We start from the raw sequence: 18,050 nt of genomic DNA, 5'->3' as shown, positions 1-18,050 counted from the left end.
ACATGAAATTGTGTGAATGATTTAGTGAATTACAATGTCTTCTTGTATTCTATTTATAATACTGCGTAATATGCTAGTATAAGGTAAGTACAATAGTACAACAATAAATGTACATAAAAAAGGAAATATGAAAATTGTGCGCATGTCTCTAATATTTATACACTCCCCCTCAAGCTAGAGCATATAAATTATGTGCACCAAGTTTGCTACAAATGTAACTTGAGATCCTTTGAGAGTTAATGCATACATCTACTAACTGATAATTGGGATTCACAAAGCTAGTGGCAAAGCATCCAAACAAATTCTTGTTAGAAAGTGGCATTTTACTTATATATGTTAGTCGTCATGAAACATTGGATTGAAGGCAATGTTTAAAGCGGCTTGATTATTGCATATTGGTTGCTTCTGCTTAACATCACCAAATCTCAATTCTTGGAGTAAATGTTTTAGCCATACAAGTTCCCATGTTACCAGTGCCATAGCCTAATACCTTGTTTCTTATTTTTCGAAGAAACTAAGTTGCTTCCGAAGTTCCAATCATTAAGTATCAACTTGAGGTGGATCTCGTATCTAAGGGGAAACTAGCCCAATCTGCATCTGAAAAGCCAGACTTGGGAATGACCATTGTCTTTGTATAGAAGTTCTTGGCAGGATCCTCCTTTTATATACCTGAGTATTCCACTTATTGTGTTCCAATGGCTATCACATGGAGATTGTACGAACTGACCAACTACACTTAACAACAAAGGAAATGTTTTGTCGAGTGATGATAAGGTAGTTCAGTTTTCCAACAAGCCTCGGAGATGGCGAGATCATTCAAGATCTGATAAGGGCTATCCTCATAAGTAAAAGCTCCGTGTTTGAATCCATTATTGTCTATAGGTCGACAATCTAACAAACGAGTTCCCTCTAAGATATCAAGAGCATGCTTTCTCTAAGAAATATTGATACCTGTTGAGGACTAAGCTATCTCAATACTAAGGTGCCATAAATCCTTGTTCTGAAAGTGACCAAATTGGTGTTGTTTTAGTTTACTAATGCCATCTTCATCATTGCCTATGATGATGATATCATCAACATTTACAGTTAGATAAATGCTTTGATGTTGTAGAGATTTGCAATAAAAAGCATAGTGATTTGCCTCATTGTGAATCATGCTAAATTGCTGAACTACTATGCTTAATCACCTAAAACATGCCCATGGAGACTGATTTAAGCCATAAACTGTAAAGAACCTTGGGATACACCACCCCAAAAGCTAGCTCAAAGGGTGGGAGTGCCCAAGGCCTTATAAATTCCACATTAGTTGCACATACAACCAATGTGGGACTATATATCTCAACACGCCCCCTCACACGCGAGCCCATTGGGCTTGAAGAGTGGAAGATGCAACAGGCCCAGCCTACCTGTGCTAAGAAAGTCCACAAGAGAAAGTGGGGGACAGCGAGAGGCTCTGATACCATGTAAAGAACCTTGGGATACACCACCTCAAAAGCTAGCTCAAAGGGTGGGAATGCCCAAGGCCTTATAAAGGCCATATTAGTTGCCCACACAATCAATGTGGGACTATATATCTCAACACGCCCCCTCACACGAGAGCCCATTGGGCTAGAAGAGTGGACGATGCAACAGGCCCAACCTACCTGTGCTAAGAAACTCCACAAGAGAAAGTGGGGGACGGCGAGTATCGAACTTGTGACCTTATAGTCACTCAAGCTCTGATACCATGTAAAGAACCTTGGGATACACCACTCCAAAAGCTAGCTCAAGGGGTGGGAGTGCCCAAAGCTTTATAAACTCCGTATTAGTTACTCATACAACCAATGTGGGACTATATATCTCAACACACCCCCTCACACAAGAGCCCTTTGGGCTTGAAGCGTGGATTATGCACAAGCCCAATTCTTGGTTTACCTTTTGTGCTTTTTGTTTTAATTCCACTTTAAAGTGGGAGACGGTGAGGCTCTGATACCATGTAAAGAACCACTTCAACCCAAAACCTTAAGGTGTTAGGTGAGGATTTTTTTAATGATTATTATTCTCTAACACACTCCCTCACATAAGAGCCCTTTGGGCTAGAAGCGTGGAATTGCAGAGGCCCAATTTTTGGTATACCTTTTTTGTGCTTTTTATTTTAATTCCACTTGAAAGTGGGGGGCCGTGAGAATCGAACTTGTGACCTTATAGTCACTCAAGCTCTGATACCATGTAAAGAACCTTATATATCTCAACATAAACATAGGAGGTTGCTCCATATATTTCCTTGGTAAGCTCACCATACAGAAAAAGGCATTCTCAAAATCAAGTTGAAAGAGAGGCTAATGACGAATGACAAACACGGAGAGAAGAAGACAAACAGAAACAATCTTGGCAGCAGTAGAGAAGGTATCACCATAGTTCAAATATAGATCTAAGTATAGCCCTTGGCCACTAGACGAGCTTTCAAGCGGTCAATCAGCCTGTCAGGGCCAACTTTAACAGCATAGAGTATAGATCCCTTGACACCCAACCGTAGACTTGCCCAGGGGAAGAAGAACTAAATTTGAAGTGTTGCTAGAGTCCTTTGGATACATAGGAATAGAATTAGAGGACAGAGATTACAAGTAAGCAAGCGTGGTAACTTAGAAAATTATAAATATGATGAGGTTACTACTAGAATGAATACTTTTGCGGGTGGCTATAGGAGGATTATCTAGAAGCAAGACTTAGTAACCCTAGATGGTAATCTCTTATTTATAGGCGAATAGTGTATGATTTGGACCTTCTACAATTGGGCTTTGTTTTAGCGAACCTAGTGCTCGTGCATTCTAGACGCCTCGACTTATAGCCAAAAATATATGCACTTTTTATGTTCTGGGTACTTAGGTTTGCAGATTGCGCGCCTAGACACTAATGAGACCAAAGCAACCATATTTTGATGCTCTGGGTGCTTAGGCATGCAAATTGCATGCCTAGACGCCCGTATGGCAGGTATGCGCATTGCTTTCTTGTTTCTAATCTAACTTGATTGTACTCTTTTGATTTATGTGATTTTGGTCTCGTTGGTAAGATAAGAGGAAGATCTACAATTTGTGTGATGACTTCAAGATCCAAATCTACAATTTGTGTGATGACTTCAAGATCCAAATCTATCATCTTTAATATGAAATTTTGGCCGAAAGACAGCATCATGGAGATTTTATGTTTGGGAACATGATTTCCATAAGGTGGTTTGCTATGCCCGAACTTATCACGATCGCTATGATTTTCCTTCTTAATCTTAGAGATGCTTCCTTGACTCTCTATTGTCCTTGTCTTATCCAAGTGCATCCTTTATCCAATTAACTGTATTTTACCTGCAAAAAAGCAAGAATCACTTATATTTAGCAATTTTTCCTAAAATGTCAAGTTTTGGCATTTTAATTATAATAACTTATTTCATGTTTTTTGACTCAGCTTAGAAGTTAATTAGTATATTTTTGTCCCTTAAAACGTGACAAACTACAAGTGGAAGTCATCAATAAAAGTCACAAGATACTAATTCCCAAAGTTGTGGGGATACAAGTAGGAACTCAGACATTTGTGTGTACTAAATCAAATGAGGACACTACCTGATTATTGACATGCTTGGGAAACTAACTACAAACATGTTTTCCAAGGTGATATGAGTCACTCTAAAGACGACAAACTAGGAATGATTTTCTGAAACTTGGAGCTGCTAGGATGGCCTAGCCAACTATGGAGACGAAAAGGTGAAACAACATATGTGAAGGTAGCATGGAATGAAGGCATTGTAAGATGGGCTTACCCCTTGCCAATCGTCTTTTCTATATCCTGGTCTTGCACAAGAACACAATCATCAGTGAAAATAATAGAACAATTGATACAACTGATTAATTTACGAATAGATGTAAGATTGAATAGAGTAGACAACCATGAACAATAAGAACAAAATCAAGAGCTAAAATCAAGAGCTGTGGAGGAGAAGGGGCGAATTGTCCAAGATTTTTAGCCAGGTTTTGTATGTGATAAATATCAGGATCCGAGAGATTTGTGAGTAATTCGTGTGTCTAAACTACACAACGGAAGTTTTATTATATAATTGAAAGGAAAGGAAATATAATGAGAAATACATGATGTGGGATTTTTAAACCAATATTCTTAACACTCCCCCTCAAGCTCGAGCATATAAATCATATGAAACAAGCTTGAACAAGAAAGACCAACAAACATAACATCAAAATAAATCTCTTCCTAAATGAGGAAGCAAAATCAACAATGTGCTAAAATGGCATCGGGATAGATATCGACGAATGATGGACATAGGCTAAGACATCTGTGCTGGAATGAATATCAACACCATGGACGGTGCCGGAATGAACACGGCAAAGACAACTGAGGTAGAATGACCATCAGCATACAGTGCCGGGATGATCATCGGCAAAAACAACTGAGCTGCTGGAATGAACATCAGCAACATGAGCGGTGCTCCCCTTGAATGGGGAACTTCTTAACGCTCCCCCTCAAGATGGAGGGTGAATAGCAAGAACACTCCATCTTGGGAAGTAAGAAGATTAAAAACGAAGCTTCACAGAACATAAGCCGGAGAAATTGGTAGCACAACAAATCAACTGGAATAACCAACAGTCTGAAGAGCTGGCAAAGAGACAGTGCTGCAACTGGGATAAAAGCCGACGAAGCTACTGTAACTGGAATAATCTACAGACCAAGCAACAACCGAGGTAAATGCTCCTCCCAAATAGGAGGCCAAAAATAAAGCCAAACAATGGGAAAAAAATACAAGCAAAATCAGACTTGAATAACACCACAAACATATGTAGGAATGAAATCAAATTGGCCAAATACAAGCCTAATCATAACAATATGTCAAACAATGGCAAAGTGGAAACAAAGACCAAATCAAGCCATATCAGACTTGAATAAAATAAAAAATTAAAAAATAGAGACAAAGGGGATAAGAAAAAAGAAAAAGAAAAAAAAATGACGGCGGTGGAAATCCCTCATGGAAGGTGATATCTCTCTATTACCACATTAAAATTATGGAAAAGAGAAATAAGGGAAGGCGGATTAGGATTTCTCTCGTTAGGCTCTGATACCATGTTAAATATCAGGATCCGAGAGATTTATGAGTAATTCGTGTGTCTAAACTACATAACGGAAGTTCTATTATATAATTGAAAGGAAAGGAAATACAATGAGAAATACATGATGTGGGACTTCTAAACCACTATTCTTAGCGGTATGCATTAGCCAAATCAACTCTAACAACTAACTAACTAACAGAGGCATTGTCATTCAACTAACTATCTGTTACATCTTCTCAAACAATTTTAACTAACAATGCCTAACTAACAGCGGCTGGCTCACTTAGTTCTTTGGACGCATGCTTATTTCTTCTAATATATTTTCCTAATTAGGGGGTTCTCATATTTTGCACGTGATTAGTGTGCAGAGGAGATTTTTGTATCACTGTGTACTACTAACCTAATTTGCTGAATATAAATACAGAAACTTGCACCCACATTGGATACAGTCTTCCTAGATTTCATTCTTTCTACTTTACAAAGATGAAGGACAAGTAGAAATAATGAAGGTCCAAATAGCACAAAGTAAAAATAACCACCATAATCAAAGCCAATGAATGGCTCAAACATATCAAACCTGATGTCGAGAAGGAGAATATGTCAGATTTGATCACTGAACATTGAGAAACCACAGCCCAGGAGAACTAAACAGCCACGAGAAGGTGGTGAACAAGGGTGAGGGTTGCTCGATCTAACTGGAGTAAAGAAAACCAAGGAAGAGGATTAGAGTATGCTGTCCCCCACACACACAATAAAGGCTGGCTGAGCAGTTTCTAGTGAGTGGTGCATGGTGGGACATCTGTGCTCCGGCAGCAACAAGCTTCTGCCAAGATCCCGGGTTGAGGACGGTGAACAAAGTGGTGGGGTTGTTTGGTGGAGAAACACACTTTAGATCTACAAGACTGATATTGCAGCCATGAGAAAGGAGAGAGAAAATGAATGATGAAAAATAATTTATTGTTCTATCCTAGGCTCATGATTCTATGTAAAATTGTGTGAATGAGTCAGTGGAATAAAATTTCCTCTAGCGTTGTATTTTTAATATTAAGTAATGATATTACAAGGTAAGTACAATAGTATGACAATAAATGTACATAATAAAGGAAATAAGGAAATTATGCACATATCTCTGCATCCCTACTTTCTAGTTGAATTCCTAACAACACCCTCCCCAACCCACACAAACAAAAAGAAAAAAAGAAAGAAAGAAAAAGAATGCTTTGTCTTGGATCTTTATTGACTACAAGCTTTTATTTGCAGTGCTACAGGCATTACTTACAGAGAGTGGGCACCTGGAGCTAAGGTATACATTATAATTCTTGGTATCAACATTGGTTCTAGTTTTTTGGTTCAAATTATTTTGCAGATTCCTAGAAAGCATGGATATGCCATGAGACATTGGGATACAACAAATTTTAAAAATATAGGACATGACACGGCTATAGTACAACATATAAAATTAACACAGACACAAATCTTAAATCAAATGAGAGAATTGGTATTTTAAAAGTTACCTTGAGTATAACAAAATGCTATCATTTATCTAATAATTGTGGTATTCCCATCTGTATAGGTATAAAAGTTCAAAACATAAAAGTAAAAAAATTATAAAATGCAGCTAGGAGTATCTGAAGTATTCGAACGGGTACGGCTACTATTTTGAACTGTTTTAGAGTATAAATCACTTGGATTATTTTAATATAACACTCCGCTTCAGTATACATTTTTGTAAGAGCACTATTGCAGGTTTTCAGAGCATTCAAATAGTTTGCATATAACGACTCTCAACCTTTTCATATATCTTAATAGTTAATGGAGTTCTCTAAGTTGCTTTAATGAACTAAACTTTGTCATCTATACATTGATTAAATTCATCCATTTACTTTAGTTACAGACTGTACTTATGGTTACTGACTTACTCTCAATATAGTGAGAATAATAATTGCAAATTGCCTGAAGGTGTAAATGCATTCATTTGGGCAGAAAAAAAAAATGCATTCTATTGGAAAGATCATATTCAGGATTTACCTCGGGAGACATTAGTATATTTTTTTAAGCAGCGGTGTCTGTCTTTTTCCTCACTCTCCTTCCCCTTTACCATTTTATCGTTATATATTTTCAAGTAAATTTTGGAGAAAATCTGGTTTTGGATGTTGTTCTGTGGTGTGTCTTTAAATGTTAAACTTAATCAATCTCTTTATAGCTGGTTTTTATTTTCTCTGCAAACCATTATGGATATTATTGGTTGCATTTTCAGTCAGCAGCATTAATTGGAGACTTCAACAATTGGAATCCAAATGCAGATGTCATGACCCGGGTATGGCATCCTTAATTGGCCTTTAAAGTTTATACATGTGAAATTTTTTATGCTTCTTTAGTTAAAAAGTAATATGTGAATGACAGTACTAGCTGTAGCATGGGTTGAACATCTTGTGGTTTTTTCCTATCTGTTTGACCTAGAATCTAGCCTCCTCTCTCCCCATTGTTCTATTCCTGATCTTTGTGTCAAATTAAATAGGATCTGTATTTTCCCAAAAAATAAAAGATCTATGTTTCTTTCCAGTTCTATGGAGACCATATGGAACTGGCAGAACTAGTTTTAGTTTGGGTTCTATGAATTTGTTCAGTATCTATGATCCACGAAGTACTATGATAGTAGGACCATATTGATGTATATTGTAAGAGAAATATATAAAAATTTTCATGTGACCTTCATCTACCAGCTTAAGCTTTTGAGTTGAATTAACGATTTATATGGTATTTGAGTCTCTGTGACCAAGTGGTCAAGAGTTTGATCTTTGGAGTTTCTTAACACGAATAGGTGGGCTTGTGCATTATAAACCCTTCAAATCCAATGGACTCTTGTTTAAGGGGGTGTGTTGTAGAAATATCATATAAAATTATTAATATGACTTTCAGCTAACAGTTTAAGCTTTTGGATTGAGTAAGCGCTTACATCTATTTTAATCCTTAGAGAACCAAATTGAGTATTTACTCAAAAAAAAAAAAAAAAGATGGAAACCCCCTTGACAGAAAACTTGGAATGAACAAAAATGGGTAGAATGAAATTTATTAGGATTAATAATTCAAACTAAATATTTTCTATTACTTTATGTATGATAGTAAGATTAAGAATAATTTGTTGTATCACGAAGATATTATTTCAAACTATTGCTTTAAAAATGCTGAAGGGCCGGCCTGGCTCAGCGGTAAGCTTGCTTACTGTGGTGTTCCAGGTCAGGGGTTCGACTCGGCCCCCCTGCAAAGCAGGGGTGAGGCTTGACTCAAATTTCCCTTCCCCAGACCCTCACGGAGTGGGTCTTGAACTGGGTCGGCCTTTTTTTTTTTTGTTTTAAAAATGCTCAATATGGTAGTTTTATGTCATGGTAATTATTTTATTCTGCTTCATGCTTGGTTTGCTGAGGGCTCTTCCAATGCTTAGTTGTTAAAGATGTAAAACTTTTTATGTACTTCTACCTAACAATTTAAGTTTTTGGGAGAGTTAGTTTTTGACATTATATCAAAGTGCTCATGAGTTTGAATGTTTGATCCTTCGCACCTTATTAAATTATAATTTTAGATCAGCACCAGATTTGATTGGGTTTGTGCTTTGTCTATGCTTCAAACCCAAAGGGTTTTTTGTGTAAAGAGGCATATTAGAGATATGGAACCATTCATGTGTCTCTCTGAGTCTATGTAACCGCTTAAGACTTTGGGCAATTTAACACTTAACATTAATAAACAGAGTTGTAGTCAATACCCAGTTTACAATCACTAGATTGTCTTAAAAAAGCCTTATTCAGAATTATTTGAACTGGACAATAGATATTAATGATTCTTAGATAGTCAGTATATTAAGAATTTGTTACAATCCTTGCAGGATCAAAATATTTAAAAAGAAAAATGAGTATGAAGGAAAAAGTGAGTCCTGGCTCATTATAACTTACGTGCTTAAATAGGTTTAGCTAGCAACATCATTGGTGAAACATGGAAAGCCTGAGGAAAATATCATGGTCCTGCACAGTGTAATGATTGATTCAATATTTAATACTCTTTGGAATGATAGGTTTCTTGTTACTTTTGAAATTATAATATTTAGGTTGTAACACCCCCAAATTTCTTACAATTTTTGTAAATATTTTTGTTATAATAGATTTACCAAAATTCACATTTAATTATTATTTAGGATATTATAAATACTGTGGAAGCTAATCTAAAACTAATTTAGAGAAATGTTACCGCCGCACCTGTAACAACGACAAGTGCAAGACTAACTTTATCATAATCTTATTCCAAAATATATTCTATGTAAGTATTTAAAAATTAAAATGTAAATCCATAATCTAAATATATATCTCATACATTTATTAAATCCTAAACATAGCTTGAAATGTCTGAGACGTTATCTTCAATGCTCACTACTAGCCCTAACCTTTGCAACATGCTTGACTGAAATTCTGCTCCCCTGAAGGATCATTGCAGCACAAAAACACAAACACAATAATCAGCAAACACTGGTAATCCCAATCCAAAATATAATCAACCTGCTTCATTGAAATTCTGTTCCCCCGAAGGATCATTGCAGCACAAAAACACAAACACAATAATCAGCAAACACTGGTAATCCCAATCCAAAATATAATTCAAATATTCACATAATTATCAAATCAAATATTAATTTCATCTTTCATCATATTTATCTTAAACGTAATAATCAAATCAAATATTAATTTCATTATTCATCATATTTATCTTTATTTAGAACACTAGTGTGAAGAGAACCATGGTAGACCCGGGAAACACTGTCAGTCTACCATGTGACCCAGGAAACCCTGTCATTCATGTATAATCAAATTTAGCCATTATCAAAACATCTCTTCCTAGTGTGTACACCTCTTTCCAAAGTTGCTACTAGTACACCGGGAAACCCTACTAGATACCACTTTGAGAAGAACGGATATCATCTTTTCACATCACATAAATATCGAAGGCATAAAGCCTAAAAGTTGTGTTCATCACTTTATAGAAGGTACCATCCCAAAAGCTATCTTCCCACTATTAATTAATCACAATTACACATGATTTCAAATTCAATCATAAATCACTGTAGAAAGAGATATTGGAATAGCTTAGAGAATTCTCTGAAGCTCTATTGTATTTATAATCAATACACTCAGCAATAATGTACAAGAACTTCAATAAAGAAAAGCATGGAGACCTATACTAACATAGAAACCCATGGTGGAATGGAAACCCATTCCTCAATTATACATACAGCAAATAATGAAGATGATGAGGAGTGGGTATTCTGACACTCCCCCTCAAGCTGGAGCATATATATCATATGCACCAAGCTTGTCACAGATAAATTGTATTCTTGGTCCCCTCAGTGACTTAGTAAGAATATCAGCAAGCTGATAGCTTGAGTTAACAAATTCAATGAGGATTTCTTTAGAAAGGACTTTCTCTCTGATAAAATGGCAGTCAATCTCAATGCGTTTGGTCCTTTCATGGAAGACGGGATTTGATGCAATATGCAATGCAGCTTGATTATCACAGTAGAGTCTCATTTGATTAGTATCTCCAAACTTCAACTCTTGAAGTAATTGTTTTACCCATATGAGTTGACATGTAACATTTGCCATTGCACGATATCCAGCTTCTGCACTGGATCTTGCAACCACATTTTGTTTCTTACTTTTCCAAGATACTAGATTACCACCAATAAATACACAAAATCCTGAAGTTGATCTTCTGTTACTGGGTGATCCAGCCCAATCAGCATCAGAGTATCCCATAATCTTAGCATAACCTTTATTTTCATACAACAATCCTTTTCCTGGAGCATTCTTAATATATCGTAGGATTTGAACCACAGCATCCCAATGCTCAATACACGGAGCTTGCATAAATTGACTTACTACGCTTACCGGGAAGGAGATGTCTGGTCTGGTTAAGGTAAGGTAGTTTAGTTTGCCAACTAACCTTCTATATCTGTCAGGATCTGAATACAGTTCTCCTTGATTTGGTAATAACTTGTGATTTGGATCCATTGGAGTGTCAACAGGCTTGCAATCTGTTAAACCAATCTCTTCCAAAATGTCTAGAGCATGTTTTCGTTGTGAAAGCACAATGCCACTTTGTGATTGAGCTACCTCAAGACCGAGAAAGTATTCGAGTCGTCCCAAATCTTTTGTTTGAAAGTGTTGAAACAAGTGCTCCTTCAACTGCAAAATACCCTCATTATCATCACCTGTAATCACTATATCATCAACATAAACCACCAGATAAATACATCGACCAAAGGGAGTGTGACGATAGAAAACTGAATGATCAGCTTCACTCCTAAATAACCCAAATTTCTGTACAACTGTGCTGAACTTGCCAAACCAAGCTCGAGGAGATTGTTTCAACCCATAAAGAGACCGTTTTAACTTACAAACTAGTCCAGACTCCCCCTCAGCAACAAAACCAGGTGGTTGCTCCATATAAATCTCCTCATCTAGATCGCCATGAAGGAAGGCATTCTTTATGTCTAGCTGATATAAGGGCCATTGCCCAATAGCGGCGATGGCTAGGAATAGACGAACATATGCCATTTTGGCCACTGGAGAGAATGTATCACTATAATCAAGACCATTAGTCTGAGTGTATCCTTTAGCAACAAGACGGGCTTTAAGTCGATCAAGACGGGCTTTAAGTCGATCAATACTGCCATCAGAGCCTACCTTAACTGCATATACCCAACGACATCCAACAACCTTTTTGTCTCGGGGAAGTTGAACTAAGTCCCATGTATCACTGTGCTCAAGGGCAGTCATCTCTTCAATCATAGCTTGCCTCCAACCAGAGTGGGAAAGAGCCTCATTAACAGTGTTAGGAATCTGAACAGAGGACACAGAGGATACAAATGCATAATATGACGGAGACAAACGGTGAAAACTCAAGAAGTTATAAATAGGATGAGGATTACGAGTGGTACGACTACCTCTACGAATAGCAATAGGAGAATCACTGACAGACTTACCGAGAGTTGATGCTGGTGCAGTAGAGGAAGGTAGGTCCGTAGTAGGAAAAGCCATTGGGATAGGACATGAAGTATAAGGATCCTCAGTGACTACCTCGGTTGTAGGAATGGCTGCCTTGGGACGTCGCTGGTAAGTGATGATTGGTTGTTGGGGAGGATCAAGCTGGTAATGATCTGGCAGAGAAACGATAGGTTCCTCATGATCAGGCTGAGTATCTGTAGGTACCTGTAAAGAAGACAAAGGGAGACCACCAAAGTATGGTACCGGTAAAGCTTCAGAGATTACTATAGGATCAGTGGTTGAAGTGAAGTAAGGTGTGTCTTCGAAAAAAGTGACACTGGCAGAGATATATTGACGATGAGTGATAGGAGAATAACACCGGTACCCTTTTTGCAATCGAGAATAACCAAGAAAGACACATTTGATAGCACGAGGGGACAACTTGTCGCGTCCGGGAGATAGATCATGGACAAAACAAGTACAACCAAATACTCGAGGAGGAACTGTATACAAAGGAATTTGAGGGTCCAACACCTGAATAGGGACTTGATGATTGATAGCAGAGGAAGGCATACGATTAATCAAATAGCAAGCGGTTAGGACAGCATCCCCCCAAAATTGCAGTGGCATATGAGCATCCAACAACAATGTACGAGTAGTTTCAATAAGGTGACGATTTTTTCTTTCGGCTACTCCATTTTGTTGGGGGGTATGCGGACATGATGATTGATGCAAAATCCCATGAGATGACATAAACAATGAGAAGTCAGCAGAAAAATATTCTTTGGCATTATCACTACGTAAAACTTTGATTGTTTAGCCAAATTGATTATGAATCTCACTGCAGAAGGATTGAAATATGGGAAAGACTTCTGAACGTTCCTTCATTAAAAATAACCAAGTACATTGAGAAAAATCATCAATGAAAGTCACAAAATATTTAAACTCAGTTGGTGTAGAAACACGACTAGGACCCCGAACATCAGAATGGATAACAGAAAAACTAGATGTTGTTTGACTGTTGACCTTACTAGGAAAAGAAGACCGAAAATGCTTGCCAAGTTGACATGACTCACAACTGAAAGACTTCAGATTTTCAAGACCTGGGACCATTTTTTTAAGTTTTAATAAACTGGGATGACCAAGACGGTGATGGAGAAGACTAGGAGATTCCACAGTAGCACATGCCATATGAGAGGTTGATTGGAGGTAATAAAGTCCTTGTGATTCATGTCCTATGTCAATCGTCTTTCCCGTACCACGGTCCTGGATAACAAAAGAATCAGAATAAAAAGTTACAGAACACTTCAGAGATCTTGTAAGCTGACTCAAGGAAATTAAATTAAATGGACAACCAGGTATGAATAAAGTAGAATTTAATGACATGGATGAATTGGGTGAAACAACACCAATGCCTCGGACAAATACTTTGGAACCATCAGCTAAAGTTACTAAACGAGGACAAGTTGGTGAAGAAAGAGAAGAGAAGAGAAGAGAAGAGAGACTGATTACCAGCTACATGGTCAGAGGCACCTGAATCAAGGATCCAGGGTGTGGAATTATTACCCTTATGAGAAATACAAACTGTAGGATTACCCGAATGAGCAACAGTGGTAGTAGAGGATTGGGTTGACTTTGCTGCTTTCAACTGAAGAAATTCCTGAAACTCCTTTTCTGTAAGAGAAAATGACTGTTCACCAGATCTGTTAAATCTCGTCCCTTCTTCTACACCAAGTTCAGACTGAGTGAGATTGACAGATTTATCAGGGAAACCATGTAGAGAGTAACATGTCTCCTGAGTGTGGCCTGATCGCTTACAGTATGTGCAGTGAAGATTGTTGTTGCGATTACCACGACCACCTCGCCCTCCCCGAATTCCTCGTCCACCACGACTTCCACGTCCTCCACGAAAGCCAGAGTTAGTGACCAAAGCGGAAGCTGAAGTGTCAATTATGTTGGGACGCGGGTCTGAAGGAGTGGAATTGGGGACCCTCAAGAGGCGAGTGGTAAGATAGTCCATGGTGGGTACTTCATGACTAGTCAAAAGTTGATCTCGAATGTGATTGAAATCAGGATGCATAGCACGCAATACTAGGACTACATATAGATTTTCCAACTTTCCCAACAAGCCTTGATGGCTGTCAGCCTGTAAAAACATTTTTAGTTTCTCCACTGTTGCTTGTGCCTGAGCAACAAAACTTGTCATATCATGACTATTTTGGTGAAGAGAAGCCAATTTCTAGGCTGCATCATAGAGTCTTTGAATGTCATTAGCAAATAAGCTGCGAGCTTTATTCCAAAAAGTGACACATGTTTTAAAAGTGCGAAAATTAATTAAAATTGTGGGTTCCACAGATTGCCATAACAAGGCACATAACTGATAGTCAAACCTTTCCCATTGACTTCGTTCTATTTGAGGAATATCAGAAATTGACTTTTCAAGATGGTCTGAAAGACCTTGACCAAGAAACCACAACTCAACAGAAGAGGACCAAGCTAAATAGTTCTTACTTTTTAACTTTTCAGATGTAATTGTTGGTGAACCTGAAAAAGCATAAGCAACTGGAGCATGACGTACCAGATTGGTAACTTCGGATGAAACAGGATCTTTGGGATCAGAAGAATCTTCATCATTTGAAGCCATATTTACTCCAATACAGGAAAAAACAGAACCAAACCGCACAAAACAAGGCAGAAATGATTGACAAACAAACAATAAGAAGTGGATTTGGATGATCCACTATTAAAACAAAGAGCAACTGAGTACTGTAGGTATATGGAGTCAAAGAAAGGAAAATGTCATGTTTACTGGCATGTGAGATGAAGAAGCAGTACTGGAAACAAAAAAATGGCGTTCATATAAAGAGATGAAGAAGACAAAGATGAAGAAACAGTTAGACATGTGAGAAAAAAGGAACTAGCAAACCAACACAGTACTGGAACAGAAAGAGGAGGCTGGGGCGAGCACGGCGAACTTAACGGTGTCCGGAGACGAGCAGTGGAAGGCAGCGTGTGGCCTTCACGCTCCAGGAGTTAGACTGCGCGTGGGACTCACGCTCCCTGACTGTGGAGGCGCGTGAGGAATTTTCTGCCGGTGGGGAGCTCCAGATTGGGTCGTCGGAAATTTCTGGTTTGAATGGGAGTATTTCCATCTCGATTTACTAAGGTTTTGGGGTTTGTTGATGAATTTCTAAGCTTTTGAACATGTACGGTAGTGAAGCTTTCTTCTCTTCACTGTGGTTTTGGTTCCTGAATGTACCTAGCTCATGATACCATGTAGAAAGAGATATTGGAATAGCTTAGAGAATTCTCTGAAGCTCTATTGTATTTATAATCAATACACTCAGCAATAATGTACAAGAACTTTAATAAAGAAAAGCATGGAGACCTATACTAACATGGAAACCCATGCTGGAATGGAAACCCATTCCTTAATTATACATACAGCAAATAATGAAGATGATGAGGAGTGGGTATTCTGACAATCACATATTTGGAAAGTTTTCTTAATCATAATTTCCACATTTATTCACACATAATCAATTTTTCGTCATCTAATTAAATATAGTAAATTATTCATCATCTCTATTTATTCCCAAAAATAATAATCCTATTATTTTTCAAATAAAATTTCCAAAAATACTCTAAATATCACATGTAGTAATTTGAATTTGAAAATTACCTATGATATCTTAAGGATCAAACTTCATACAAAACTAACCTAAGATCACCTGGGGGTTAGGATTATCTGATCTTCGTGATTAATGACTTCTTTGAGATTAGGATTACCTGATCTCCGTGATTAATGACTTCTTTGGAAGAAGAGCGATTTAGGAAACGTAGTTTGGTAGCCAAAAATAATAATTAAAAATAAAATAAAATTTTAATTAAGAAGAAAGAGAAGATGAGAAGAGAAATGGAGAGATATTGTGGGTTAGAAACGATTTAGTTTGGTTAGTTGAAGTTTTGGGTTCAAGATATGGGTTTTGTAGAATTTGTTTCCTTTTCTTCCTGAAATTATTTGTTTCATTTTTCTTCTTAGGATTTCTTTCCTTTTCCTTCCTAGAATTATTTGTGTCCTTTTCCTTTTAGGATTTTTTTCCTTTTAGTTTTCTTATGGGCTCTTGATAAGATATTGCTGACTCACTCATAGGATGATGCTAACTTGTGGCTGACTCATCCTAATCCAAAGCATTTAATATTATGATACAATAAGGATAATGTTATTATTTTTAGAAATTTTATCACTATTATTTTTTAGAAATTATCATTGATATATCTTAACGGATACAAAATTAAATAGAAATCATTATCAATTAAATCACTATTACTCACAATCAATATCAATGCTTATAACACTACTTTATGCTAAAACCAATATATCTAACATCATATAATATACGTATGGGTATACATTATTATTATTATTACTACTTTATTTTATTTATTTATTTATTTATTTTTTCGGGTATTACATAGGTAGAGGAGTAAAAGAAAGAAATGAGGCTCTTGGTAATATTTTGTTAGATTGATATGGTGCGTAATGACATAAATGTGATACAAAATACTGATCGAGTAGTATATTTGTCATGAACCAACTATTCCGTAGGCTCGCACATGAATTGTTTTATATCTAACATGTACCTTCACGTAAGAGTCCTTTGGACTTCAAGCATGGATTATGCACCAGCTCACCTTACCTTGCGCTGAAATTTAACTTTTATTTAGAAGAATGGGTGTAATAAGGATTGAACTGTAGACCATATGGTCATAGAAGCTTTAATACCTTGTCATAAATCAACCATCCAAAAAACTTAAGCTTTTAGGTTAAAAGCACATGAATAATTTTATATCTTTTGGTAATTTGGTCGAGTATTATTGTAGTATTACTAGTACAAGCCCAAATCTAATCAACCCTAATTAAATAAGGAAATAAATCAGGAATCATAATGAATTGGAAATAATTGTTAAGATTGTTTCCTTAATTAGATGACTAATTGATTCCACAATATATTATAAAGATCATGTAAGATATTGTAAAATATTCAGAGATGCAATAATGATTTTATAAGAGATTTTGTAGATATTCTAACAGTTGCATTGTCCTATGGTGAGTTATGTGTTGTGTGTTGCTTCTTATGTTCTCAAATGTATTCGTGACCCCCACATAGAATGAAGAGATAGCTGATTGTTAGTTTGCAATGGAAGTTTTACAATTGAAAAAGATAGCTGATTGTGTACCGTAGAAGTTAGTGATGCCACTCGAAAATATTTTCTCCCAAAAATGATATTGTTAGAAGCATGGAATCTCTAGTATCCTGTACAAATTGATGTGAATGTGATTGTGACAAATCTTACTGACTCCTGGTCCCGGATATTGGATATCCTTACTTTAATATAATTGAAAATTATGATGCTATTGGTAGTCTTCAAACGTTCTAGTTTTGTCTAAACAGAATGAGTTTGGTGTGTGGGAGATCTTCTTGCCGAACAATGTGGATGGTTCACCACCAATTCCTCATGGTTCTCGAGTCAAGGTAATTTTTATCCTGAACAGAATATGATTATTTTGATGATCTCCACATATGTGCATATAATCATTGATTATAGTCTTTATTTTTATTTCTTTATCAAATAACTATTTTTTTTAGTTGGCATAATGAATCATGTACCACAAATAATAAAGATTTTTCCAAGTATATGATCTGGTTCCACATAATCCTTTCCTATATATTTTTATATTTTTTTTAATCAAGAATTACAATTGGAAAGAAGACAAAATTCCTTGCATGTATGAAGAATAATGCTATCTGTTATTATAACGCTACCCAGTAATAAAGGATATCTGGAAAATTGTCCTCTATTATTGACAAGCTGACAGATATTTTCTGCTAGTCTATGCATTGCTAGTGTTTTTGTAACATATGACTGGTCATTT

At 36.7% G+C, this 18,050-nt stretch overlaps 1 protein-coding gene across 3 annotated transcripts in view; it reads left to right on the top strand.

The window, feature by feature from the left end:
* LOC133286784 (1,4-alpha-glucan-branching enzyme 1, chloroplastic/amyloplastic) overlaps positions 1 to 18,050 on the top strand; it is a 50,603-nt gene that overhangs the window by 10,235 nt on the left and 22,318 nt on the right. For all 3 annotated transcript variants that reach the window (XM_061484233.1, XM_061484232.1, XM_061484234.1), the window contains exons 5-7: positions 6,345 to 6,387; positions 7,342 to 7,401; positions 17,569 to 17,649. In XM_061484233.1, coding sequence (XP_061340217.1) covers positions 6,345 to 6,387; positions 7,342 to 7,401; positions 17,569 to 17,649 — 184 coding nt within the window. The remainder of the gene's footprint in view (positions 1 to 6,344; positions 6,388 to 7,341; positions 7,402 to 17,568; positions 17,650 to 18,050) is intronic.

Source organism: Gastrolobium bilobum, unplaced genomic scaffold, assembly GCF_033153095.1.
Source record: "Gastrolobium bilobum isolate Gb01-03AN ecotype WA unplaced genomic scaffold, APGP_CSIRO_Gbil_v1 utg8265, whole genome shotgun sequence".
NCBI classification, from domain to species: domain Eukaryota; kingdom Viridiplantae; phylum Streptophyta; class Magnoliopsida; order Fabales; family Fabaceae; genus Gastrolobium; species Gastrolobium bilobum.
The sequence above is the reverse complement of the archived record's forward strand: the minus strand, read 5'-3'. Positions and strand labels throughout refer to the sequence as shown.